The sequence below is a fragment of the Aureobasidium namibiae genome (genome assembly GCF_000721765.1).
Source record: "Aureobasidium namibiae CBS 147.97 unplaced genomic scaffold scaffold_6, whole genome shotgun sequence".
NCBI classification, from domain to species: domain Eukaryota; kingdom Fungi; phylum Ascomycota; class Dothideomycetes; order Dothideales; family Saccotheciaceae; genus Aureobasidium; species Aureobasidium namibiae.
Window position 1 is genome coordinate 1,099,755 of NW_013581203.1, and position 26,488 is coordinate 1,126,242.

General features: G+C 50.7%; 9 protein-coding genes across 9 annotated transcripts; 5 read left to right on the top strand and 4 right to left on the bottom strand.

Annotated features, from left to right (window-relative positions):
* Nucleotides 1–139: 139 nt before the first annotated feature.
* Nucleotides 140–8,173, bottom strand: M436DRAFT_44178 (putative alpha 1,3 glucan synthase; the record flags this gene model as incomplete). The annotated part of the gene is made up of 14 exons (XM_013573090.1): nt 140–1,071; nt 1,124–2,821; nt 2,880–2,919; nt 2,970–3,063; nt 3,115–3,427; nt 3,481–3,710; nt 3,763–3,824; nt 3,877–4,160; nt 4,208–4,268; nt 4,352–4,915; nt 4,981–7,218; nt 7,266–7,527; nt 7,568–7,758; nt 7,808–8,173. 14 exons carry the CDS (start codon nt 8,171–8,173, stop codon nt 140–142), a joined length of 7,335 nt encoding a protein of 2,444 aa, XP_013428544.1.
* Nucleotides 8,174–10,261: 2,088 nt separating this feature from the next.
* M436DRAFT_43514 (uncharacterized protein) lies at nt 10,262–11,266 on the top strand (the record flags this gene model as incomplete). The annotated part of the gene is made up of 2 exons (XM_013572955.1): nt 10,262–10,570; nt 10,631–11,266. The coding sequence occupies 2 exons, from the start codon at nt 10,262–10,264 to the stop codon at nt 11,264–11,266; spliced, it is 945 nt and encodes a 314-aa protein (XP_013428409.1).
* A 777-nt stretch (nt 11,267–12,043) lies between these two features.
* On the bottom strand, nt 12,044–14,458 carry M436DRAFT_43484 (uncharacterized protein; the record flags this gene model as incomplete). The annotated part of the gene is made up of 2 exons (XM_013572948.1): nt 12,044–12,749; nt 12,813–14,458. The coding sequence occupies 2 exons, from the start codon at nt 14,456–14,458 to the stop codon at nt 12,044–12,046; spliced, it is 2,352 nt and encodes a 783-aa protein (XP_013428402.1).
* Nucleotides 14,459–16,862: 2,404 nt separating this feature from the next.
* M436DRAFT_62976 (NAD(P)-binding protein) lies at nt 16,863–17,999 on the top strand (the record flags this gene model as incomplete). The annotated part of the gene is made up of 3 exons (XM_013573219.1): nt 16,863–17,217; nt 17,269–17,636; nt 17,688–17,999. 3 exons carry the CDS (start codon nt 16,863–16,865, stop codon nt 17,997–17,999), a joined length of 1,035 nt encoding a protein of 344 aa, XP_013428673.1.
* A 92-nt stretch (nt 18,000–18,091) lies between these two features.
* On the bottom strand, nt 18,092–18,454 carry M436DRAFT_81027 (uncharacterized protein; the record flags this gene model as incomplete). The annotated part of the gene is made up of 1 exon (XM_013573371.1): nt 18,092–18,454. The coding sequence occupies one exon, from the start codon at nt 18,452–18,454 to the stop codon at nt 18,092–18,094; it is 363 nt and encodes a 120-aa protein (XP_013428825.1).
* A 260-nt stretch (nt 18,455–18,714) lies between these two features.
* Nucleotides 18,715–19,675, top strand: M436DRAFT_43667 (carbon-nitrogen hydrolase; the record flags this gene model as incomplete). The annotated part of the gene is made up of 2 exons (XM_013572984.1): nt 18,715–18,769; nt 18,837–19,675. 2 exons carry the CDS (start codon nt 18,715–18,717, stop codon nt 19,673–19,675), a joined length of 894 nt encoding a protein of 297 aa, XP_013428438.1.
* A 1,740-nt stretch (nt 19,676–21,415) lies between these two features.
* On the top strand, nt 21,416–23,448 carry M436DRAFT_43717 (MFS general substrate transporter; the record flags this gene model as incomplete). Its single annotated transcript, XM_013572992.1, has 4 exons — nt 21,416–21,586; nt 21,638–21,708; nt 21,807–22,539; nt 22,591–23,448. 4 exons carry the CDS (start codon nt 21,416–21,418, stop codon nt 23,446–23,448), a joined length of 1,833 nt encoding a protein of 610 aa, XP_013428446.1.
* Nucleotides 23,449–23,716: 268 nt separating this feature from the next.
* On the bottom strand, nt 23,717–24,571 carry M436DRAFT_43627 (concanavalin A-like lectin/glucanase; the record flags this gene model as incomplete). Its single annotated transcript, XM_013572978.1, has 1 exon — nt 23,717–24,571. The coding sequence occupies one exon, from the start codon at nt 24,569–24,571 to the stop codon at nt 23,717–23,719; it is 855 nt and encodes a 284-aa protein (XP_013428432.1).
* Nucleotides 24,572–25,275: 704 nt separating this feature from the next.
* On the top strand, nt 25,276–25,795 carry M436DRAFT_43377 (uncharacterized protein; the record flags this gene model as incomplete). Its single annotated transcript, XM_013572931.1, has 3 exons — nt 25,276–25,397; nt 25,455–25,521; nt 25,613–25,795. 3 exons carry the CDS (start codon nt 25,276–25,278, stop codon nt 25,793–25,795), a joined length of 372 nt encoding a protein of 123 aa, XP_013428385.1.
* Between the last annotated feature and the right edge of the window lie 693 nt (nt 25,796–26,488).

Sequence of the window (26,488 nt, forward strand, 5' to 3'; positions counted from 1 at the left end):
AAGGCCTGAAGTTTCCAGAACGTGAATTTACTGCTTACTATCTATCTTGTTCCCAAATCTTCTGTATTCCCATGTAATCAACGAATCCTTGATGTTAAAAAGAGAAACTCAACGACCGCACGCAAAGAAAAATCCAACCTCAAGGCTTCGACAACTGTTCCTTGCGGAAAAACTTGAAAAAGCCAACCGGAATGACAAGCTGACAAGCCAACGCAACCCAAAACCAAGGCTTGCCAATCGCCTCCATCACTCCAGCACTCAAATCAGGAAACACATCTCCAGGCCCATTTCTATTGGGTGCAGTCGACTTGGCAATCAACGTCACCGCTGTACCCAACACTTGTGCCGAGATGAGCGTGACACCGATGTGTATGCGCGTAAGTGTTTGCAACAACATCATGCCAAAGCCAACGCCTTGCACTGCGTCAAGCACTCCCAACCACAGCCACAGAGCTCGGCCTGCTATAGCGCCTGCTTCGGGGCCGCCGGGCATCCAGGGCAGCCAGAGGCCAAAGCCAGAGGTACCCCACCACTGCTGCGCCCAGCGAGGAGCCAGCAATCCGATTGCAAAGATTGGCAGGATCCAACTGTGACTTTTGCTCAGTTTGCCAAAGACGTACAGCATCAATGACCACACTGCGATGAAGAAGACGAGCACCAAAATGGCAATCACCCATACAGGCGCGTGATTCGAACTCCAGAGATATTGCCAAGAGCGTCCGTATTGGGAGGAGAGAAAGTAGTTTTGCAAGATCACAGCGACGAAGAACCAAGAGATCAATTTGCGGCGAGCGAGGGTCTTGTAGAAACTCGGTATCTTTCCCGGTTGCTGTTGGTAGTATGCTGGTAGGCTGGTGAACAGAGTTAGTGCAATCACCCAGAGTAGACCTGCGATGGGGAGAGTGATGGCAGCCATGATTGGCGAAGACGAGAGCGTGTCCTTTTCGATCTTTTGTTTTGGTGTGGCGATTGTGATGGTGCGGCCCCAGTAGAAGAGACCGGTGATGTACAGTTGTTGAGTACCCTGGATGATACATGCTCGGTATACCCAAGACGAAATCGGCGAACCACCTATAGATATTAGTCAGGTGCCCGGTGCAAGGAGTTTGATTTGATTGCTTACCCTCATCTCCAAAGTTGAGTGCAAAGTATAGACTTCCACTCGCAGAAGCAGCTGCGTAAACACCATCTGCCACATTACGCATCCAGTTTCTTCCAGCACCTTTTGGCAAGAACGGCGCCATTCCAACGAATAAGAACGCAATGCCATACATGACAAACGGCACAGAAAGCACGAATCGAGCCTTCATCGTACGGAAAAGGAGCCACCAAATGACAGAAGCCGCAATGTAGATGCCACCGATCGTGTAAATCATCGATGGCTTTGGATCCTCGCCACCAGTCAACAGAGTTATCTGGTAACTGTTGGCAGCCATGATTTGTCCAAGAGCAAGCAGGAAGGAGTATAGAGGCCAATCGCCAAGTCGGGTAAGCATCCAGCGTTTGACGAGTGATGGCCGCTGGTAATTGGCACCGAGCAAAAAGTCCTCCATCGAGCCTTCGCCAACACTCATCCGTTCGTCGGCGTCATGCGAAGAAGATCTCCGAGATCCATGATATGCTGTGCTACTCATCCGGTTGTTGCGAAGATTGGCAGACGAACCCCGGTCGCGCGATCTACCGAGTTTGGCATCGCGGTACTTTTTGAACCAGGCTTTTTCGCTCTCGACGAGATACTCTTCGATGCAGAGATCTTTTTCGGAGGTTTTGCCGTTGAGTTTGTCCAACATGGTCTCGAAAGCGCGGTAGTATTCGCCAGTCTTGTCGTCGAAGTCGAGCTCGATCTTTTGTAAACTGTAGTCTTTTTTACCGCCAATCACGGTTGTCAAGTCGAGTTGTGAGGATGTGCTCAGTCTTGATGAATTGCTGATGCGAGAGCTTGAGCGGTCGCGTCTTTCGGCGTCTTCTGGAAGCAGGCTATCGGCGCTTGCCCTTCTGTTTGTTCCATCTCCCGTTTGAACGGAAAGATAGGGCCCGGAACCTCGATTGCGGCTTCTACCTCTGTTGAGTTCTCTGGGATCAGGGCTTGGTGATCTCGAACGTGGCCCTGGCATAAAGGCAGGTTGTGGCGCACTCAGTGAAGCGCCTCTTCCTCTGCCTTCGAGTCGCTCCAAAGCATCTGCTCTCTCCGAATCTCTTGTGAATGCGTCAGCCTCTTCACGGGTGATAGTCTCCTCTTCTTCCATGTCTAGGCTATACTCGCTGCCGAAAGGATCTTCGTCATTTTCAGAAATGTCGGCATCAGTAATCTGCACACGAGGTGTTCGACCATGATGACCAGGACCAGCTCTTGAGCCCAGAGATAAAGTACGATTCAAGCCGGAAGGTGTGGGGCTCATACGTGGTTGAGTTTCGTAGACCGAGCGAGCGTTTGGGCTGGCGTCTCTCGAAGGAGCCAGAGAAATACTCGAGTCGTTGCCAAAAATCGACACTGATCTTCTGCCTGGCTGCAGTCCGTAGTTTGCCTCGCGCTGGTGGATGCGGATGGCTGTGCTTTGAAGTGTGTTGAGGTCTTCCACCCACTTCTGGACGGGGAATCTTTGTTTAGCACTCCTTGCACGCATCATAGCTCGTACATCGGTCTTTGCGGCTAAGGCGTCCTCGATGGCAGACTTGAATTGGTGCATCAGATGTGCCGTGGTTGTTGATTCCACGGTAAACCACCAGCCCGGCATTTGACCCAGACCACCAACTCTAGCACCTACGCCGAGAGCTCCTTTTCGCCCAAATTCAACAGCAACCAAGCCGAAGGGTTCGTCTCCTAGATTGGAAGCTTGGTTAACCCGTTCTTAGTTGAGCGTATCTTTGGTTCAACTCACTGCTAGGGATAAGGGCAAATTCGGCTCCCGAAAAAATGAACTTCACCATGTCAGCTCATGCTAAACCCAAGAGAAGATGGAAAAACTTACAGGAGGCAATGCCGTGAATTCAGGCTTTGAGTACACGCGTTTTGGGTACTTCTTCATCATGACTCCGAGCTTCAGTGCTGCAAATTTGCCGTACCTGACAACATCAATATCTCAAACGTAATGTCTCTTGTAACATGTCCCTTACATGTCAATCACAGGTCCAACACAGATGAGCTGAACATTCTTATGCTTCTCCAGAATGTTAGGGAAAACGTCGGCGATCAAGTCCACACCCTTCTGATTGCTCCATCGGCCGACGAACACGAAAAGCTCAGCAGTAGGGTCAATCTCAAGACCAGCCCACTCTTGAGCTTGTTGACGCAGGTCGCCTCGTGAGGCTTCGTATGCTGGGTCGACTGTGATGACTTGATTTGCTTCTTCCTCGCGGCTCCAGGGGGCTGTGTCAGATGGATCAGGGTTGGGCAGCTTGCCAATCTCTTTCAATCCCCAGAAGATAGCTGTCTTTATATCAGTATTGCGTTGTGAACAGAATCAAGCAGGGGAGACTCACGGTAGCGAGCGAAAGAACGAGCACCATATTTGTTAGACACACCGACAGCACCGAAGCCTTTTTGGTGAACTCTCAGATAGCTCACACCAGCGTGTAGTAGATTGAAGACCTCGCCAAATTGCACATACTTTTCAATAGTATCTTTGTCCAGGTTGTAAACACGTGACACTTCGTCTGTCTCTTGGTCTGTTCGCATAGGCCATAGTCCTTGGAACTCAGCGTTGTGGAGCCTGCAATAAAGTTAGCGAGCCTCCGAGAAGCGTCAATGTATGCTACACTCACGACAAACAACAGGGAATAGTCTCTGGAAGCAGATAAAGAGGCGCGGCACTTCCATGGTAGTCCTAGATATTGTTAGTTCCGATACTTCGCGCTAAGATTCCGCTGTTGACGTACATTGATGTGGTAAATGTCTGGCTCGAATCTCTTGATTGCTTCGGCGATACAGGCGTTCCATGCGCTGTAGTAGATAGCAGAATCCAAGTCATCCATGCGAGGAGGATATGGCTCAGTTTTCGTCTGCTTTCTAAAGACTGGGGCATCCAGCAGGACATAGGTAATGTTGTTGAGCTGATGATATTGTACTTGAACCTCGTATGGGTTTCCGAGGATAGTCACAATCATAGGCTCAGCAGCTTGATCGATTGGGTACTCAATACCACCACAACATGGAATGACCCCTGGTGCCTGTTAGAGAAAATTCCAGGCAACATGGAGGGACTCTTACAGATCAGATCTTGATGGGTGAGACTCTTGCCCATGAGTTGAGCCATGACGCCGAGGCCACCCTATCATTCATCTTGATTAGAAGGATGATCACAACTACTGTAGTCGGAGTAAAGCAAAATCGAGCAGAAAAGAATGAACTCACGATCTTGACCTTGATGCTCCAATCCTCGATGTCGTATTCCATCGTCGCGATGATGACTTTACGTCTCTTATCCTTGGCAGCAGCGATGGAGATGCCCGATGCGGCAGAGTCATATCGTTGGTGGGACTTTCCCAAAAACAGCGGCCTCATACGATGTCCGACTTCCTCCCCATCGTCGTCTGCCAACTTGCTGAACTTGCGTCGGTTCCAGAACGTTGGCATACCTTTAGGCATGGAGAGGCCGATTTTGTTGAATTTGACTCCATAGAAAGCGCCCATGTAGGTCCAGATACTGATCACGCCAGTCAAAACGGGAATAGACCAGAGAAGAGCAAAGACGAGGACTTGAACAACTCGACTGCCAGTGGGTATAAGCTTGTATCTATAAGTAGCATCGTCGATATTGATTTTGTAAGCGAGATATGGACTAGGAGGAAACTCGGTCATGTTGATAAGAGCGGGACTCAGAGCATCAGGTGGCAATCGGTCCAGAACAGTGTCGTTGTCAATATCTCCGTAGATGAAAGATTGGTCTGGTTGGCCGTCAGGGTTCATACCCCAAACCTACAGATTAAATGTGTGATTAGTATGTTTCTCGTGAGAAGGAGTGTAGAACAAAATATACGCACATTAACTTGAACTTCGTGAGGCCACTCGGCCATGAGATGGAAATCCCATGCATCATTAGAGAGCTCAAAGGTATTCCTCAAACCACCGTCGAATCCAAATTGATTGAACTTACCCTCTGCAAAGAGATGTGGGAATCGTCGAGGTGTTTTCTGATCAACATCAGCGTGCTGGATATGCGTGCTGCTTCCGATCACACGATTCCAGTACTGGAGTACGATATGTTCTCCACTCCACTTTTGATGTTTTGTACCCGACCAAGGCTGGAGTTTCACAGTCGAATTGGACCCATCGTAATCTTGCCAGTCACTCCAAGTGGATCTCCAGTTGGTTGAGTAGCGCCACTTGTCAGCTCCAGCAGCTTGTTGCGATAAAAGCAGGGCTCCATCGGGGCCTTTAGAGAGTACGTTGCTGCTGTAGTTTGCAGTACGAGGGAAAACTATAGGATTTTCAGCTTCACCAATACGAAAGAATACATGGTCTGTAGAACCAGTAGAGATGCCACCCGTTGTCGAAGCATTCTGAACAGTGAGACTGTGCACACCGTGAGATACGTCGACCAGCGTAGCCTTCCAGCTCCACGCTGAAGTGATGGCCCCAATGTAAGGTGGTGGGCTTGAATCCTGTATCTTGCCACAGACAACACTCTTCGTGTCAAGCCCGGGGGTACTCTTGTCTGCTGTGGTCGAAGTGACTATGATGTTCTTCGTGATCGAATCACAGTCCATCTCTTGGGAGAACTGCAGCTCAACATCAACAGACTCCTTCTCTCCCGGACCGACCTTCGATAAGATGCGCGCATCATGACCGGGATTGAATTTCGTCAGCGTCGGTGCGGGCTCGATCCAATCTGCTTTGCGAACGTAAACCCTGAAATCCCAAGGATTCATGGTGAGCTTATCGAGACAGCCATTGAACTTCTCCGAGCCATCAATTCCAAGCTTCTTCGGACCACGCTTAAGAGTTATAGTGTCGTATGGACTAAGTAGATTTCGAACTTCCTCTTCTTCGTCGAAAACCGAAACCAGGGCTGTATCGTTGGACGAACAATCGAAGGTATAGTCAATAGTATGATCTTCGTTCTGATAGACAAGCCATACTGCTGGCTTTGCATCCAAAGTGCCTGTGAGATTTTGCACGCCGTCGAAGAATTGGTTGCGCATTACGCTCCACATGCCGACTTCAGAAGCAGTACCATTGGATCCGGGAAGGTAAACATTGTGTGTCAGGTTTGAGAGGGACTGCAACAGCCACCCGTCATTTAGAATCGGGTTCTTGGTCCTTAGATGGTAGAACGACTTGATGATATTGCGGACGGGATGTGTGGGATCCCTATGATCCTGAGAGACGCTGTCGTCATTGCAGCCGTTGGCGCCTGCATCGATTGGAAAGTCGGTGAAGATATCCGCCCCGAGCTGGTAACAACCATGTGTCTGCCACGCAAGCGACGATGATATGGGTTGACGTCCGAATACATAGTTTGATGCCGTATTGTCAAGAGTGTAGAGCGCTTGCTCTTCACCCCAGTTGAGCAAAGGTACACCGGGCATATGCAGAGTAGTCATGAAGAGACCGAGAAGCATCTTCTCGGTTCCGTTCTTGATGGTCGGCCAACGGAAGACGTCTTGGTTGGACGTACCATACATGTGTCTGGGATCAAACTTTCCGGTGTTTGGGTTGACCAGGTCATTGGTCAACAACATCTGATTCCAACCATCGACGAAGTTTGCAGGAATATCATAACCGACTGTCAGATTGCCATCCATACCAAGGAAGCGCTGTAACAGGCGGTATACGCTGTAGTGGAAAGCAGATGCATCAAGGGCGCTCTTGCCTGGTGCGCGCAGGAAAAGCTTGTCGTCTGACTCATTGCTTGTCTTCACAGCATCTCCAAGATCGTTGATCTTCTGACCAGGTTCCCTGCCACGACCCAGGTAGATTGAGCCAAAGTTGTTACCTCCAGTAATTTCTCCGGCAATCATGAAGTTCTCTTTGCCAACGCTTCTAGCACATTCGCGTATCGATTCGCTGAAGTCTGCCAACGCGTCGACGGTAGCTTGTGTGGATTTGTCGATACGGAAGCCATCGATGTCGAGCATGGAAATGGTAAGACAATGCAGATGCTTGAGCTTGTCGAGAACCGATGGCTTCCACTCGCGCAATCTGTCTTGCACAGATGCAAATTTTGAAAGTTGTCTCTGCCAGTCAGGGAAAACGCCAAAGGCTTCGGTATCGCCGTACTACCAAACGTTAGCAACCGAGCATGAGCGAGTTCGTCGTGACGTACCTGGTCGAAGTCGCTGTCGTAGCAACTCGACTCTGAGGAGAGCTTGTCAAACGTCGCAGAGAACTCATCGCTGTTGGCTCCTTGTTTCACCATACTACCACTCTCGTCCCAGAAGCGAGGCAACACGCATGTTGAGGTTTTTGTATTGCCGAATGCGAAGTCAGGATAATGGCGTTCAGTCTTCCAGACCACTTCGTGCTCTTCAGGAAGAAATGGTGTAGACTCATTCAAATACCCATCAAACCCGATGAGATCGGCCATACTATATTTGAAGATCAGTAAAGTTATGGGTATGATGAAACATTTGCGATACTGACGTCGAGAATGTGTTATCCATCAGTATATACATTCCTCGCCTGTGGATCTCATCAACCGCTGCTCTCCACTCAGCAAGTTTGCCGAAGTGGTGATCAAGTAGAGTGAAGTCGAGAGGCGAATAGGAATCCGACTTCCACGGCATGTTGATGAATGGTGTACCGGCTACATAGAGGCCCTACAGTGATATTAGCTCTGATTTGCGCTTGGGAACGTGGTATGCGTACCTTTATGCCCATGCCTTGTATGTAGTCTAAGGTGTCCACTAAGCCTGCCAAGTCACCTCCATGGCGCATGGTAGTGCCCATGATATCTTGCTCGAATAACGTGCCATTGATGTCGTCGTTGGACGGATCACCGTTGACGAACCGATCAAGAAATAATGTATAGAACGGGAATCGCCAATTCTCGGGAGAGGGATAGAATGTATGGTCTTGCCATGTTCCTGAGTAGTCCAAAGGATTTGTCGCAGCTTGATTGGTGTTGAGATTATAGTCTTTCTCGTTAGGGTCATATCTCAGACTTTGCGCAAAGCGTGTGCTGCACAAGAGCAATGCTCCAAGCAGACCCCTCGATCGTCCTAAGTAAACCATTGCGGACTCGCAAAGACGACTTGCTCCAGGCTTCCCGAGCGATACAGATCCTGACGGCTCGAACTTTGTCTAAAGGACGCGTGGTGGAAGGAATGGTTCTTGAGAAGCAAAGGGAGGGATCGAATAGCTCACTGCGTGCACACCGGCTGGTTTTGATCAAATACAGAGCTGCCTCCCATACCTGTACGACCATGAACGAAACAGTGGCTGTCGCTTAGCGCTTACCTCAACTTACTCCCACCCTCGTACACAGGGCCTCAAAAGTGAGGTTTCGGACCATTGTCCCAGACGAACCTACCGTGTTAGGATTATGGAGCTTCAAGCTCCAAGCTCTGCCCATACCATACCCTGTCAAATGTTAAGGTGCTGATGCAGGATCCCACGTTGCAATGTCCACATTTAGGTCAGCCACGGCTCGCCGCGTGCTTGGGTATTGCATACAAGGATCAGCCCTACAGGGCACAATGTCGACTGGTGGCTGGAGCTGAACATGCGATGGGAGGTGGTAAGATCTCTCAGATGACTGTCCAGACTCAAGCAGATCGTGGATGCTGATTCGACAGATTTTGTATAAAGATGCTTATCAGTACTGCCTGTCAAGCATCCCGGCACCTGGCACTGTATAGCAAGCCACATAAGCTCTCCATATGTATAACGGCAATGCAGAATCACCGGATTTAGTGCTATACAGCAAGGCTGAAGTAGCAGACACGATCGGTCGCTATCTGTGATCAATCCTGATACTGATCGCTTTGCATCATCACCGGATTATCTGGACGTTGATCGAGCATATCGAACAAACCCAAGGCAGTATGAGACTGACTCCCCGTGCAAAAAGCGCATGTGTCAATCGCGTGGGGCCGGTCGTGCTTTGTTGCATGTACCTGTAAGCTGTATATGTTAGCTCGCATAAGCATGCAGCGTACCGGTGAGCAGGACCGCTGTGTCGAATGCGTCGCTGAAATCCTGTTCAAGATGGATGCTCAGGCCGGCCATTGACTGTTTTAGTAAGCGTAGATGCTTCCTGAGGTGTCTGTATGACTGTTGGAAGATGGGAAACACCAAAGGCTTCAGAGTGTCTGTTGAGAGGGAGCTTTAGAGAAGGTATGCGATTTCTGATGGAGAGAACGGGTTGACCATCGCATTCGGGTAGAAGTTACACTAGAGTTGGGATAGATACATGCAGACAATATAAGCATCACCTCTCAGAGATCGGTGGTGGTCTCGAAGTGCTCGTCGCCGTTGCGAAGCTTACCACGTAGCTGTCCCACGTCGTGTGTCAAAAGTCAGATGCTGAGCCGGCCATGAGTTTTGGCCTCTACGTCGTTCGGCAACCACGGCGCGGTGCTCCGACCATTTCACCTTCCAAGTTGTTGCGTCCATCTATTCTCGGCGACTTACTCAGTTCTACATGACGAACACGGTCATACACAGAGTGGAAGGACAAGCACCATACTTGGCTGTGCAAGTTGGCTCATGAACACAGCCACTGCAAAGAATATCTTGGCCTCAGTCAGGCAGCCAGAGTGGGGAGCATGTTGGTACTTTCTACGCCGTCCAGGATTCGTCCATCGTATACGACCCGCAGCACCACTCCAGCCGAAGAAACGGTGGTCTGCAATATAGAGTTGGAGCCTGCAATGTCGCTCGACCAGGCTTGGAATCCTGGATCTGGATCGAAAAGTCAAGTCAAGTCAAGTAAAGCCCATATCCATTCAGCACAGCTCAATACACGCCTTGTGGCCCTACAGACAGGGATCACGTAAATGCTAAATCGGGCAGTGTGGAAAAGCTGAATGAAGCTTTCATCAGCCCCTCTCGGTGCTAAGTCACTTTTGCTTAGCAAGGCCGAGAATGGTTTGTTGGCCAAGTACCGTGATATGCAATGTGTTAGGCGAAAGGCACAGAGTACGTAGTTGGTGCAAGGTCATGCCACTCTTCTATGTTCCACCCACGCCCCGATTCCATGGTCCTGTTTTCTCTCTCTCTACTATCTGCAACCTACATCTCTGTTCTTGCTTGCTGCTTCATGCCTCCTTCCCATCTATACAGATCTTGAAACATCGCCGCAGACATTCACACGCAGCAATGCGGTGCCTCTCTTACTCACTGGTAGCCTCCTTGGCATTTATATACGGCATCACTGCGCAAACAGCCACGACTAGCACTTCGCCATCGTATCAAACCGTCTTGGTCGGATACGAGTCGCATTCATACTACCCAAACAACCTGACCGCCAACCCTGGAGACGTTATCGTTTTCCAGTTCATAGCGCAGGGCCATACAGTGGTACAGTCCAACTTTGAAGAACCATGCGTTCCAAGGGATGCCTATCATCGAGGCCGCTCTACCTTTTTCAGCGGCTGGTATAACACCACTGATGTTGCGAGTGATCATGTAAGTAGCCCCAACCCTGACTCAGACAGAAGATCGACCGATCTCTGAATCAAATCTTAGCCACCAACATGGAATCTAACAATAAACGACACATCCCCCATATTCTTCTACTGCTCACGCCTAGGCTCCTGCCTCGATAACCAAATGATCGGCTCCATCAACCAGAACTCTACATTCTCACTGGCCGCGCAACTGGCCTCCATAAACAGCTCAGACATAATGTTGCAGCCCGGTGAAGCCGTACCTGACGAAGCCACTCCTTCTTCTACCTCTGCTCCTGCTGCTTCTCACCACGGGGTATCCCTCTCCAATGGCGCCATCGCTGGCATAGTGGTAGCAGGTGTAGTGGTGCTTGCTCTCGCCTGCGCATTGTTCTGGTTTGTAGGAAGGCACCGCACGCTAAAGACTTCTTTGGCCAGCGCATCCCAAACATCAGGAGCGGTTGAGAGTTGGGTGAACAGCACAAACCCCCCTTCTACAGTGGGCGGGCCTGCATCCGCAAGGCCACCTTCATATGGTCCTGGTGATGGAGGGTACATGTCACCTTATGATGCGCATAAGAGTTGGGGTGATTATGGACAGCAGAGACATAGCTATATGCCCATGACGCCGCCAATTCAGGAGTTGGGTGCTAGCGACCCGGTGGAGATGGAGGAGACGAGCAGAGGCAGATCAAGGGGAAGGGAAAACGAGTAAGTATCTCGCCCGCGCTCGCCGCTTCGTTATAAATGCTGACCACACAAGATTGCAGGTCTCTGATCCCAAAGTGGTAATGTCTTCGTCGCATGTATTTGAAAAGGAGTAACGCTGGTCTGGTTCTTGAAGGTTCTTAAATCCGCTTATGATATTTGGTACATATACATACTCTTCCTTCCATTCTGCCTACTGCCGAGGTCTCTTTCCTTCAACACTTTCTGATTCTTCTAATGTACACCTGAACTACTTTGCACATACTCACACACTCCTTCTACCTGCTTACCTGTTTCCCCCCCTAAGCAATCTCGTTTAGTCTAGACACAAGATTTCAACAATAGGATCTTTTTGATGTCCGAGAAATGTACGCGCTATCTTATCTTCCTCATCCGGCCTTAGCAATGCACTCGCGTTCTCGGCAGTCATATACCTTCACGACGTGGCTTTAGGAAGCTATCATCGACTGAGCCTACTGTCATAGCACCTAGTTCCACGCAACCTGCTAGTCTCAAAACTGGAGCGAGTGATTAAATTTGTTGTGCATTGTAGCGTAGCATGTAAAGTTAAGAAGCAATGTACCGTAGAAAAAGTGCTTGACAGTGAAAAGAATAGAAGAAAAAAGAAAGAGAAAAGACCATTCCCATCGTGATCATGTCAGTGAATCCTCCCAGAAGCCATCATACGCCATTCGTCAGTGATTGGGCCGGCCCATGTAATCTTCATAATTCCCATCCCATATATTACTCTTTTGCAAACTCCATAAAAACAATTCCATCATCTTCAAGCACCCAGAGCACCAACACCGCCCTGACGGACTCTAGCCCTGGGACCAGCGGGTAGCGCGTCGTTAACATTTCTACTGATCCCGAAGAGATACGCCAGTTCATGTACACTCAATCTGCCCAGACTCTGAGAAGCCTTCTCGTCAAGCGCTTCAGAGATAAGAGCGCGCTTCTTTTCTTGCAGCGCAATGATGCGGTCTTCGACAGTCTCCTTGATGAGAACACGGTGAACCATGACAGGTCGAGTCTGACCTAGACGGTGAGCACGGTCGATAGCTTGTTCCTCAATGTAGGGGTTCCAGAATGGGTCCATGATCACAACCTGAGAAGCGATGTTGAGGTTCAATCCGGCATTGCCTGCTTTGAGTGAGACCAGCATCATGCGAACATTGGGTCTGTTCTTGAAGTCGTCAACAGCGTCGGCACGAAGTTTGGCGTTCATGCTTCCATCGTAGCGGCGATATCCCCAGCCCTTCTCAGACACAGGCACTTCGAGCAAGTCAAGCAGAGACGTCCATTGAGAGAAGATGATGATTTTCTCGCCCTCGGGTGCCGTCATGATACCGTCCAAGATTTCCATGGTGCGTTCGATCTTGGACGAAGGCTTGAAATCTTTTTTCAGCATGCGAAGGTAGATCTTGCGCCATCCAGGTTTTCTGACTGCCAGCTTTTTGAGCTCAGGGATGGTCATTGTGGCTGCCTTCCTCTTCTTTTCGGAGCTGCTCGACTCCTTCAGCTTTCCTTTGGCTTTGCTGCTCATCTTGGACTTCTTCTTCTTGGGCTTCAGGGCGGCCTTCAGCCTGCGCTGCGCTGCTTCCTCATCGTCTTCTTCTTTAGCACCATCCTCAACAATAAAGCCATCGAGAGATTCGGTCTCGTCGTCATCATCTTCGTCTTCCTCGTCCTCAGAGTCGTCGTCAATGTCGACAGCCGTCATGTCGTCAGCATCAACGTCGGTCTTGATGTCAACTGTATCATCAAGAGCAGCTTCCTCGGGCATGTGGATACGCTTGAAACACTCGTAATCGATGACCTTCTTGGTGTTGATAGGGCCACGGCATTCGGGGCACTTTGCAGTTCGTCCTTCGTCACCCTCAGCAAGTGCATTGGAAGGATCAGCAATTCTGGAGAAGCAGTCTGGACAAGTATCGTGACCGCAAGGAGTGAAGATGGCAGGGTTCTCCACGGCGTCGTAGCAGACAGGACACTCGAATGTACCATTTGCTTCCTTGATTCGAGTAATCACATTCGGTTCAAGGGCCCTGCAGATCTCATCCATCGTCTCTTGTGTGATTTCAGCAGTCGCAGCAACGATTCCGAGGTCCTTGATCAGATTGGGATGGCAGCAGGCTTGGCGAAGACGAAGCAGAAGAACCAGAATCTGCATGTACGAGTTGCTGACTGTTCCAGCCTTGAGATACTTGTTGAACTTAACCGCAGAGCTGGTCTCAAGGGCAACATAGATGTTACGCTCATCTTCACTGAAGTCAGGATTGGTCTCTTCGACACGTCTCTCTGGCAGGTTGAGGATAGGGCGTCCGTTGATCTCGGTCTTCTTGTTGCGACGAAGGAGAATTGCTTTGAGCAATGCTTGCAGCTTGTGCATAGCCATCTGACGTGCAGCCTCGTTATTGCTCTTCAGTGGCTGATTGAAGTCTGTCCTGAACTTGTTCCAATTGTTGTAGGGTCTAATACGTAGGAAGTGGATGAGAGAGTAAAGTTCCTCGACGCTGTTCATCATGGGCGTTCCAGTCATACAAAATCGAGAGCGAGCCTGAAGATAAAAGGCAGCTCGAGCAGTCTTGGTCGTCTTGTTCTTGATGCATTGCGCTTCGTCGATAATGACTCTGTACCACTTACAATCCGGACCGATAAACATGCATTTCTCGTCGTCTCGAGGCTGAGCATTTGGATCCGCTTTCTTGCGCATCTCGTACTTCTCGATCTTCTTCAATTCGGCAGCGATAGTACCGAAAGTAGTCAGAACAACATCAAAGTCGCGCAAATCTCTGTGGCTCTTCTTCTTGGCGCTTGAATGATGGATGAAAGTGTGAAGTCTGTGTCTACCAGGCTTTACCTTGGTCATGATCTCTTGTTCCCATTGACGCAAGAGAGCAACCGGTGCAAGGATCAGAGTAGTCTTGTTCACTGGATCCTCGGAGCGGTTTGTGACCATGAGTGAGATGGCTTGGACAGTTTTGCCCAGGCCCATATCGTCAGCAAGGATGCCACCTTTGTTTGAGCCATTCTCCATCTTCTGAAGCCACTCGAGACCAGCGAATTGATATGGCTTGAGCTTGATGGTAAGCCCTTCGACAGGCACGTCCTCTTCGTTGGCAATCTTGGTAGCATCGTCAGGCTGAATGTTCTCCATCAATTTGCGAAGTTCCTCTTTCGTATCGACACTCTCCATATCGTAGATGTCCCAGCTTGGTGGATTTTGTTGGATAGTGGTAGAACGCAGGAACTGCAATTCATCATCTGGCGAATCAAATCTTGTAGACCTGCCGCGACCATTGATGAGACCACCCAACTGAGCAAAATCATCATGCGCAGCACGTGGTACAGGCTGCTGAGACGAGCGCATGAACGAGGAAGGAGAGGGTTGCGTGTAAGTAACATGATTCGGAAACGGGCGCTGTTGAAGTGGATTATCGGCATTCCATCGTTGAGTAGCAGCGACCTGTTGTTGCCATTGTTGCAGGCGCTGACGATTAGCCTGGTCCACCATCTCACGCGTTGGGTTGACAGAGTTTCGCAAAGCCATTTCTGCTTGTCGCGTTGCCTCTCGTTGTCGAAGGTAGGCGATTCCCTGCTGGTGGTTTGGCGCAATCCCATGTCCCTGCTGTGTGCTCATAGCGTTGGTTTGTTCCCAGAGCTGCCTACGGCGCATTTCTTCAGCTGGATTTGATCTGAGTCTCTGAATTTGAGCTTGTTGGGACTCGGGTTCGTCATCTCCAGTCAGGTCGATAACCATGGGATGGCCGTTTCCACTGTTCAGAGGCGTAGGAAGTTGGTATGTTTCAGGCTTGACAGGTCTAGAAGCATGAACAAACCCAGGATTCGACTGAACTTCAGGCTTGACTCGAGAAAGATCCACAACAGGGTACGGAGCAGGAAGCTGGGATTGCGAGGGAAGGTTGTTTCTGTAACTTGGAGGCCTGAAGACTGGTGCCATACTGCTGGGCGACATGCCGGACTGGGAGTATGGGTTGTTGCGGGACGGGCCAGCGATGGGTGAAGAAGCGGGTTGCTGGCTCAATCTCGAAGCAAAGTCGGCGTCAGCAGCCACAGACTCTCTTCTTTGACGGGCGATGGCTTCAATTTGACGCTGTCTTTCCAGATAAGCGTTGCGACGATCCTGGCTCAGCGGTCGCTGACTCGGTGGAGGCATAGGAGTAGGCGCCAGTCTCTTATTCCTGTCAAAGTTGGCCAGTGGCGAGAGTTCTTCGCGGCTTCTCTTGAGCTGTGCGTTTCTGTTCGGCGTGGGGACAGCGGTCGAGGCGTCGAGTACGGGAAATTCTTGATCCATGTCGCTGGCATCGGAGCGAGGGTATGCGCCAGGCGCACTGTAGGCGGGGTTGCTCTCTGGTTGAGACGAAGCAGGCGCAGCGTTGTTGTATGCGGCCATGCGCCTTTCCAGGTCCATGATAGCCAATTCCACCTCTTGTCTGCGCTCACTGCTGTCGGGATCCATAGACTCCAGCAAGGTTTGCTGGAAGATAAGCTCGTCCTCGACCTCCTCCATGTCGGCATTGGGGTGGAGAGTCGACATGATGCGATGCGATGCACAATCGCCTGGGGCGCCGCAGTTGGGACCAAAGTCGCTCTTTCCTCAGTTAATTCTCGTCGGATGATGCAAGTCGCAGCGGAGAGAGTTCGAAACGCCCCGGCCTCGGTCGACTGTGCATTGGCCAGTCCGCGTCTTCACGAATTCACGTGTCGCTTTGCTGCCTGCTCAACTCCTTGATTGTTTCGATAGCGAGCTCCTCCTTGTCATGAGGTTGTGGCCGTTCAGGCCAATTCAGCATGTCGCCTTTCTTGCAGCATTCGCATGCGGATCCATGGTCCTTCACTTGAGCGGCAGAGGATGAATGTGAAGGAATGCATTATCCAGCATGCAGCCGACACATTGATTGTTTCCCATCCCGTCCTATGTCCTGCAAACGCCTTGTTTCATGCATATGCGCATAGCCATGCTGCCATGTTACCTCACCACAACAGCATGCTTCACAAACATGAGCAGGAAAGAGATGATATATTCAGCACCATGTTCCCATCCAAGTAAACTTCGGCGCTCGCATCCACCAGCCCTAAGACACGACCGTCCAAAAGAGGTAATCCGAGACTGGCCATCTTTCCCCGCATCGACTCCTCCGCAGCGGGCCACAGACATCCCACAACGGCTTGGTCAAGCATCTCGAGAAAGTCAAAATGCCGATCTGTTTGCTGAGCTGGACAAAAAGTCATGGGAGCCACGCATGGTTGAAGCTGGGAGGAGAGTGCCAGACTTGATAAATGTTTGAGATTGACTCTCTCCGTCTATACTGAGGCCTGCTATACAGGTTGTAGGATGGTACATGCAGCCACCGTTGCTTATGGCGCGTGCCCATAGATCATTGCAGCCAAATTCCGGAACGAGGAGCTGCGTCTCGGACAACCAAGAAGGGAAGCCAAGCGCAGCAATGACCGACAGAGGGGCTGCAATAAAAAGAGCAGCGGGGTCCTTCGCTGCTGGTAGCTCTCTGCATCTTGTTTCCCTCTTCCTCAATCGCATCCCGCTCGAAAAGTTCCCCTCTCACACCCGTCTCTCCAAAATGGCTTCTCTCAGAGTATCCTCGCGCTTTGCCCGTGCTGCATTTGGCGCAGCAAAGACGAACTCTGTCCGCACATTTGCAGTCTCTACCCGTCAGCACAAAGCTACCAAGTCCGACCTTGATCAATTGAAGAACCCTCCCAAGGGTAACCCTATTGTCTCTGGTCGCGGTGCTCCTGAACCACCTTCTGATGAGTCTGCCAGTTTGAAGGACAACTACAGTGCTGCTTCATACTTGGGAACGACCAAGAGATTGCCAGAATTTGCGCTCAACGACAAGGTGGTTTTGGTCACTGGTGCCGCACGTGGACTGGGATTGGTGCAGGCTGAGGCTCTGCTCGAGGCCGGCGCAACCGGTAAGTTGGTCCCAAAGCTAGACAAGGAACCAGTAATTGACGAAAACACAGTGTATGCTTTGGACCGCCTTCCTGAACCTAGCGAGGACTTTTACCGAATCCAAAGACGAGCAGCTGAGGAGCTCGGCACCACTTTCCACTACCGCCAGATTGATGTTCGCGACGTGCCACAATTGAACGAAATCATCGAAGATATCTCAAACAAGGAGGGCCGCATGGATGGACTCGTTGCTGCAGCAGGCATCCAGCAAGAGACAACAGCGCTCGAGTACACAGCCAAGGATGCGAACACCATGTTCGAGGTCAACGTGACAGGAGTGTTCATGACAGCACAGGCAGTTGCCAAGCAGATGATTAAGCATGGAAACGGTGGATCCATGGCCTTTATCGCTTCAATGTCGGGAACTGTTGCCAACAGGGTATGTCGTGTTTGTCTTCTTTTGTGGATGTTCGCTAACAAGAGCTTGCAGGGATTGATATGCGCGGCGTACAACTCGAGCAAGGCAGCGGTCATTCAGTTGTCAAGAAACCTGGCGAGCGAATGGGGCCAGCACGGAATTCGCGTCAACACCATCTCTCCAGGATACATTGTCACGGCCATGGTGGAAGCTCTGTTTGTCAAGTACCCCGAAAGACGTCGCGAGTGGCCAACACAGAACATGCTGGGCAAGTTGAGCAAGCCTGAAGAGTACCGTGGAGCAGCCGTTTTCCTGATCAGCGATGCCAGTTCGTTCATGACGGGCAGCGATATGCGTATTGATGGTGGACACTGTGCATGGTAGTTTTGGATCTAGTCGGAGTCTTCGTCGTCGTCATCATCGTCCTCCCTCACGAGCCTCTTTCGTTCTTCTCCAAGGAAGACTAGATAGTAATGTCAGAGTTGTTGTACTTGATAAACACGTAGAATTGTCGCACCTCTGTTGAACAAGTACGGAGCGAGGACCAGAGCAATTGGAGCAGCGCAGATGATGCGCATCCAGTTCCAGAAGGCGGAATTGTATCTCTTCTTGTAGTCCTTCTTTTTATCCTCTTCTATAACATCCTTGAAGGCTTTGCGAGCCTGGGAAGTTTCTTTGTTGCTGCTAGGACTCTGTAGCTCGCCAGGACCTGGCGGTGGAGGAGCAGGCTTCGGAATGCGACCGGTGTATTTGGGGATAGGTTTGGCGCTGGTCGATGCCAATCGCAAAGGCACGCGACGCGTGAAGACGGCCACTGAAGGTAGCGTTCGAATGGGCATGTTGACTACTGGCTCCGAGTTGGCAAGAGGGTAACAATTTGGTAAGAGCGCAAATGCCAATGATCGACAACTCCCGAGCGGCCTTGGCATTGTTGGAGAGCTTCTCCAACTCGTCACTTATCGATAACGTGTCGAGGTGGGGCAATCGCATGCGCCTTGGGGTCACCTATGACCGCGGCCGGCCACCTTTTGACTATCTATACATTGTTGATTTAATCTGACACGTCTCACTCCATTCACACTACCCTTACTCGTCAAACATGGCCAAACTACTGAAGAAGCCTTTGAAGCTTGCCTGCGTTCAGCTATCGACTGGTATGCCAAACACGACTCAAGTCTTGCCAGCAATCGTGTAATCGCATGTGACTGACAACTTCCACAGGTGCCGACAAGGCCGCCAACCTCGCACGAGCAAGGACAAAGGTACTCGAAGCAACCTCCAAGGGCGCCAATGTCGTCGTCCTGCCCGAGTGCTTCAACTCTCCTTACGGCACCAAGTACTTTCCCAAGTACGCAGAGACGCTGCAGCCCTCACCACCCACCGAGTCACAATCGCCCACCTTCCACGCCCTGTCAGCTCTAGCCAAAGAGTCCAAGGCCTACCTGATTGGTGGCAGTATCCCTGAGTACCTCGCCGACACGGATAAGCACTACAACACAGCCCTCATCTTTGGCCCAGACGGAAAGTTGTTGGAAACACACAGAAAGGTCCACTTGTTCGATATCGATATTCCAGGCAAGATCAGGTTCCAAGAGAGCGAGATCCTGAGTCCTGGAAACAAGGTAACTCTGGTCAATCTGCCCGAGTATGGAAAGATTGCTGTTGCCATCTGCTATGACATTCGCTTCCCCGAGCTGGCAATGGTCGCCGCAAGACAAGGTGCTTTCCTACTCGTCTACCCTGGTGCCTTCAACCTCACCACTGGCGAGTTGCATTGGAAACTTCAAGCACGCGCAAGAGCTATGGACAACCAGGTTTACGTCGCTCTCTGCTCACCTGCGAGAGACATGACCGCCGACTACAACGCCTGGGGCCACAGTCTGATTGTAAACCCCAACGCCGAGGTTTTGAGCGAACTGGAAGAGAAGGAAGACATCGTGTATGCCGATCTGGATGGAGAGACGATCGAGCAAACGAGAAAAGGCATTCCCATCTATACCCAGAGAAGATTCGATGTATACCCCGATGTCAGCAAGGGTGATGTCAAGTATGAAGAGTAGTGCTAAATACATGCAGCTGCTTTTGTGCTCGATCCTTGCCCATTTGAGACTTTCAGGTGTCATTTGCTAACAGCGATCGTCATGTAATCGCCAGGAAGCTAAGCATCGAGAGTGTGCTTGCGCCAATTCTGGTTGAGCTTAAAAGTGGGAAGTTGCAATTGACAGAACTGATCAAGGCAAGCACAGGACACCTCAACTTCCACATCTCCGTTTACAATGCAGCCCTCCTCATCTCACACAACCTCACATCATTAAATCATCATATACAGCATCGTTATGTATACTCCTTCGTCTTATTCATCCTCACAATCTGGCAAACCGCCTACCTGGCCCTTGGTACCCTTGACCGAATTAGAGGTCAAGATCCCAGTCCGAACTTCTAGTCTCGGCCCATTGCTTCCACCTGAGCCCATCATATCATCACCATCACCAGATCCATCCAACCTAGGTCGTTACAATGACGGCACTCTCTCGCGCAAGCCAACAGTTCGCAGCAATGTGACTTTCCGCTCTCCTGACGTCTCGCCCAAGACTCTGACACCACCTTCCAATTCATCAACGGACAAGGAGAGAAAGAACCTTGAGCGGGCAGTCACTGGACTTCACAACCTCATGGAAGAAGCCTTGACAGTCGCTCAAGATGCCGCTCAGAACAACAGAACCCAAGACGTCGCTCACATTCTCGATGAAGCCAAGATCGTTCTACGCAAGTCTAGCATCGTACATGGCTACATGTCTCCTCCACTTCGCATCGATGATACCGAGAGTGACGAGTACTTCTCATCCGACGAGTACGATCAAGATTCCGACTCTGACGCAGACGTCGAGTCCAACGTTTCATCAATGCAACCAGTCGAGAAGCCTTCCGTCGCCAGCATCCCGACTGCCTACACCAAGAGCAAAAGCGGCCTGTCTCTGAGCAAGGCTCCGACTACCCCAGCCGCTTCTCGTTACTCCATCAGACAGCAATCCATTGTGCACCCGATTGTCAGTCCACCGTTTGAGAAAGATGGCAAGCGCCCTACCTCTCAACAAGCAGCCGTTGGGCCTTCGTCCTCGGAAGACTTCTCCATGACCCAGACTCCTCCTCAGATGTACTCCAAGACGTCGCCAAATTCCAATACGCACGATTGGGCTTACATGCAGCCGACTCCTGCTCGCCGTGATCTTAGAGGCGGCTCGGAACGTGGACCAGTCGGTCAAGACGAGACTATCTTACCACCTCCTACCGGAGAAGTCTCCGGTGTTGTGTTGCCTCCAGTCATCTCGCAAGACGCATCAGTGAGAACACCAGAGCAGATACCGTACGAACCTCTTCGTCTCTCAATTCCAGATGTGCCAAAGCGGAGGTCTCTTCGACCCGTTCGTTCCGATCCTCAACTATCAAGCACACCTTCGCCACCACCTCAGCCTACGCTGCCATACGCAGTCTATGATCCAAAACACTATGTCACTCCTGATTACCCATCGACTCAGTACCCGGGTGTCGGCCCACCAGAAGCAGCTGTATCGGCCTTCACCTCGGCACCGGCCAAGCGATGGAAACCAAAAGCTGGTGTGAGCCGTATCTTTGAGTCGCCATACTACCACGTTCCTGGCCGCAGAGATGTCCCAGTCGCTGTTCCGAGCTCGACACAACCTGCTGTGCCCATTGCTCCTGGCCAAACTACTACGCTTGGTCAGCCTCCGCAACTGTTTCTACCTGGTCAAGCACCGCCAGCGAATGTTCCATCACCAGACATGAGCTTGAAGCATCCACGCAAGAACCATATTAGCCTGAAGGACGAGTTCCGGTTCCATAGGTATCGTCGCTCGCCTGTCGCCAGAGAATGGAAGATTGGCCGCAAACGCATCACTGCCACTGTCGCGTGTTTCAACACCATGCTTGTAGGACTAATCACTGGAATCTATGTGAGTTCTCCCTTGAAAGACTTTGACGATGAACATCACTAATATCGACAGGCTGGCGAGGTCCCCAAGATTCAATACAGGCTAGGAGATGAGAACCACCATGTGATTTTGGGCAATGTACTGTGAGTTGAGATGAAGTGGCAGCCTGATCAACAGCAACCGGCCTCTGACCTCATGCGCCGTAGCACTTTTCGGAAGTCGATACTGACATATCTCGCAGCCTTTATTTCGGAATGGGATTCACTACCCTGATCTTCTGGCCACTCCCACTTCTTCACGGCAGGAGACCTTACACTCTGGCAGCGCTCGCAGTCGCAATCCCGCTGCAATTTCCTCAGTCAATTGCGGTAGCCTTTACCACAGGCCCACACTTGACAAAGGCACTCGTTGGGCTACTCCTTCCCCGTTTCTTCCTAGGCCTTGTTCTTGGTTTCGCACATATCAACTTCTTGTCGACCTTACTGGATCTGTTCGGCGCTTCCCTTCAATCACGCAATCCTCATCAAGAGATTGTTGTTTACGATGATATTAGACGTCAAGGCGGAGGTATGGGTATCTGGTTGGGTCTCTGGTCATGGTGCTTTGTCGGGTCCCTGTCCCTCGGGTTCCTTATAGGTGCTTCCATCATTCAGCACCTCGCCCCTTCATGGGGTTTCTACGTTGTCGTCATGTTGCTCTCTTTCTTCGTTCTGGTCAACGTCATCGCGCCCGAGACGCGTCGTGCGCCTTATCGACGATCGATTTTGAGATACACCAACGAAGAAGAGAAACTCAAGAAACGAGTAGCACGAGGCGAGATCAAACTCCATCTCGATCAGGACGGTCCCAAGTACTGGTGGGATGAAGTTTGGGCTGGTATGCGACTCATGGGCTACATGCTGTGTCAACTCGGATTTCTTGTGCTCGCCATCTATCTAGCATGGATCTATGCCTTGGTCGTACTCATCACACTGGTAAGTGAAAATTGAGCGTAATCAGGTCTACGAATCTTCTGACAAATATAGCTCCTGGGCGCACTGCTTTCCCGTAACTACAACTGGCAGCCTCAGTGGATCGGGCTGGCTGTCTTTGCAGTCGCAGTTGGTGCCGCTCTCGCTGTTCCACTGACCAAAGCCAACGTCTTCTCTCGTGACAGAGTCCAGCCTCTGCGTACCGACAGTGGAACCTTCGAGCCGCGTGTCACCTGGTCGTCACATTTGCTCAGACGATGCTTGTTCACGTTTGCCCTGCCTGTTGCTGGTCTCGCATACGTTCTGGCATCTCCTGGACCAAGCGTCAAGGCAGCTGGACCTACTGTTCTGGCAGCTATCATTGGCTTCCTCGCATGTCTCGCACTTGCAGAGTGTATTGGACTGGCAATGGAAGCTTTCGACACCAGCGATCTCCAACCTGGAGTCAATAGCAAACACCGCCTGCAAAGTACGGAGAGTGCTACTCGCAGAAGACGCACAAACTACTCTTCGTATCCACGAGTATGCGCGGGTATCTTTGCCGCTCAAGGGCTGGGATTCTTCTTTGCAGCTGCAGCGACCGCTGTGAGCGGTAACATCACCCGAGCTCTAGGAGCACAGGCAGCAACTGGCGTGACGGTCGGTATCCTGCTTGGACTGACCATGTTACTGTCAATCATCATGTGGCGCTTCAGATCTGTTCAAGTCATTCCAAACGGTGCCTTTGGCTCTCGTGGAGGTGGCAGTCTCGATGCAAAGGCAGACCAGGATTGGAAGCCTGTAGTCATCGGCAACCCATCTGGAAAGATGCGACGCATGAATCTGCTCGAGTTGGGGTCCTTCAGCAGATGGACCGAGATCCGCAAGCTGAACAACTTGGGCAGTGACGGCAGAAAGCGATACGTGGGGTGACGAGGTGACGACAGGAGTTGCCTTTGCTGAGAGAGATGCCCGAGTTGATAGTCCTGAATGACCTGTTTTCGAGATTGTGCTCTGGCCTGATGCTCACTCACCGCCTGTTGTTCATACTCCCAAGCTCTTTCTGACGCGTTTTAAGCCCTCGGATACGACAAAGTACACAAAGCCTGCTTCCATTCAGCCGAAGTCATGAAGCGCCCTTTAAGCATCGAAGGGAAGAAAGTCTAGTAATTGATTCGGCCGACCAGCAGCTCGAAGAAATCTACATACCATGACCCTCTCTGGTATTCTTCCAGTCGTGTTCGAACCTTGCCCAACCACCAGGTGGAGCGTCCCACATGGCCAACTCTCTGATGACAAATTCATACGTGCCATCCTTGGGCATAACACCCTGACACACATTGCCACCCACCGCAATATTGATCAGAATCCTGAAATCCTTCATCGGCCTCGTTCCTTGAGGTTTATTCGCCTTCATGACCGGTCTACCATCGATATACCACACCAGCTTTCCCTGCCCACTGCTCTCATCCTCATCCCAAGCAAAATCGAACCTGACACCGTTCTTGGAATCGATAGCAGGGATGGATGTTTCTACAACTCTGTGCTTGTCGTGGTCTTCACCGTTGAAGTGACCCCAATGCATACATGTGTGGTTTGTCTTGTCTCCATTCCAAGCTTCCATGATATCCATCTCTCCATCGTAGGGCCAAGTGAATGGATCTTTGGGGAGTAACCAGAATGCAGGCCAAATCCCTGCTGCCACTGGTGCTGTGATGCGAGCGCTCAAACTGCCTTTGCTGCGAGCGAGCGTTTGATGCGAGGATAATCTTGCAGAAGTAAACTTCCTATCGTCTTGAGGGTGTGCGTGGTTAATGATTGCGTGCACCACTAGACAGCCATCGGGTGTGTGGAAACTGTTTGCGGAATCATCGACGTAGTTTTGGGATTCGTTGTTGCCCCAGCCCCAGTTTCCTTGTTCGTGGTGGAAGTGCGAGGATACGGGTGTCTCGGGGGAGCAGTGGGGTTGCCAGTAGGGAGTTGCGTTTTGCGAGGGAGAGGATGCAGAGGCACCGGGTTTGCTGGCCCAGGGGATTGGAGGGGCGTTGCCGTTCATGGCATGCTGGGCTTTTGATTGGAGGTCTTTGAGGGAGTCGCGGAAGCCCATTGTGGATGCTGTGGTGTGGTGTTTCTGTAGAGAGTTGAGGAAGAGGAGGGATAGGGGTCGTTGGTCCGAGGGAGATACTTGGTCCTGCCAAGTGCTTGTTACTATATTCTGCCCTATCGAGTGGCTCTTGGAAGTTGGCAGTGTTGTTGCTAAGCCCTTGTTTTAGCTCGTGAGACACGTCATGGCATGCGTAGATGCATCCCGTCCTGTAGATTGGACACTATATTGCGCTTTCCTGACTTACCCCACATCAATCTCTTCTTAGCTCAGTTGGTTTAGAGCGTCTGACTGTAATTGTTAATTGTCATCAGAAGGTCCTTTGTTCGACTCAGAGAGAGGAGATTTACTTTTTGCTCATCTTGGTCCCACCATGTATCTTTTGCCTGTAATTTCAATGACATGCACCCGGATACCGAATCATGATACACCGTGAATCCTGCTGTCACTTTGCTCCGTATATCAATCACTCGGCTTTTCCATGGTCTTCAAGAGTGGTTCTCCCAAGAATGGCAATGACGTTTTGCGCCAAAAAGGCCCGATAACTGAGCTTGTTACAACAACATCCCACCTTCCGCCAGCTGTAGCTGTTTTACCCCTCCTTCGACCAACAACACAACCCACAAACCAATTCTTCTCATAACACAACCGCAACAATGGTCTACACACTCGTCGTTCACCTCTACGCCAAGGAGGACCAAGAGTCCATCAACAAGTTGATCGCCAAGCTGCAAGAAGCTTCTCAGGTCTACACTAACGACAAGGAATGTCTGGGCTGGTGAGTGCATGCGCTTCTTGAGTGGACTGGAGGTAAGGGAATTGACGCGTAAGATAGGTTCGTCATGCAAGATACCAAGGACCCTCGCGCCTTCACCATCGTCGAGCGTTATGCGCATGAGAGCGTAAGTGTTTTCCCTCCTCCTCCTCAAACTCATCAACGCCTCACAAATTGCAACAACCCCCGCTCTCTATTATATCGCTAACGCAAAACAGAGTCAAAAATACCACCTCGAAAACCCTTACTGGCAGACTTTTGACAAATACGTTATCCCCTTGCTCGCCAAGGACATGGATCTGCGCCGCTTGAATGAACTTGTCGACGACAAGTCCGAGGAAGTCAGAGTCGAGCAGGATCCCAAGCTTTGGGAGGAGGTCAAGAAGCATCAGACTTACTAAGTCTATGCGTTTCTTTTGCATATCTCCAGAGGATGCGCGAAGGGATGAGAAAGGCTGTAAATACATGTGGCTCAAAAAGAAAAACCTTTTTTTGCTTCCATTGCTTCTGTTGTTCCTCTTCTGCTATTCTTGCTTGGATGTCTTTTTTGTTTCTCTTCTGTCTTCTTGTATTTTTTTCTTTCGTTCCTTCCGGCGACAAACAGCGGGTGCCATGTCAAGACCTTTTGTACTCCACTAACCCCAATCCTGATCATTCCATTGCCCTCAAGCAACAATGTAACCGTTTTTGATCGCCCACTGGTAGATGATCAGAAATCCAAGACCCAAAGAGTTGCTGAAAGCCAGAGGGTTTTCGAATCGACCTTCGAAAATGAGGTAGACGAGGTTGTGGACGAGAAGCATCCAGGGCACGATGGTGAGTGCTGCTCGGACGACAGATCTGGAAGGTCTTGAGGTGGTGGTATCATTCATCTTTAAAGTGCTGTGTTTTGGTGAGATACAATGCGGTGGATGCGGCAGGTGTGAGATTCTGTTGTGGCAAGTGTGAGGGGGGATGGATGCAGGCTTTTCATTCAGGAATCTGTAGTACTCGAGTATGTGTCTCTTTGTGTTGTCGGGCCGACCTTTCTGAGGAAGATCGCCGGAGGATGAGGCTGCGCCAAGGCAATTGATTGCTCTTTCCTTCCGGGTACC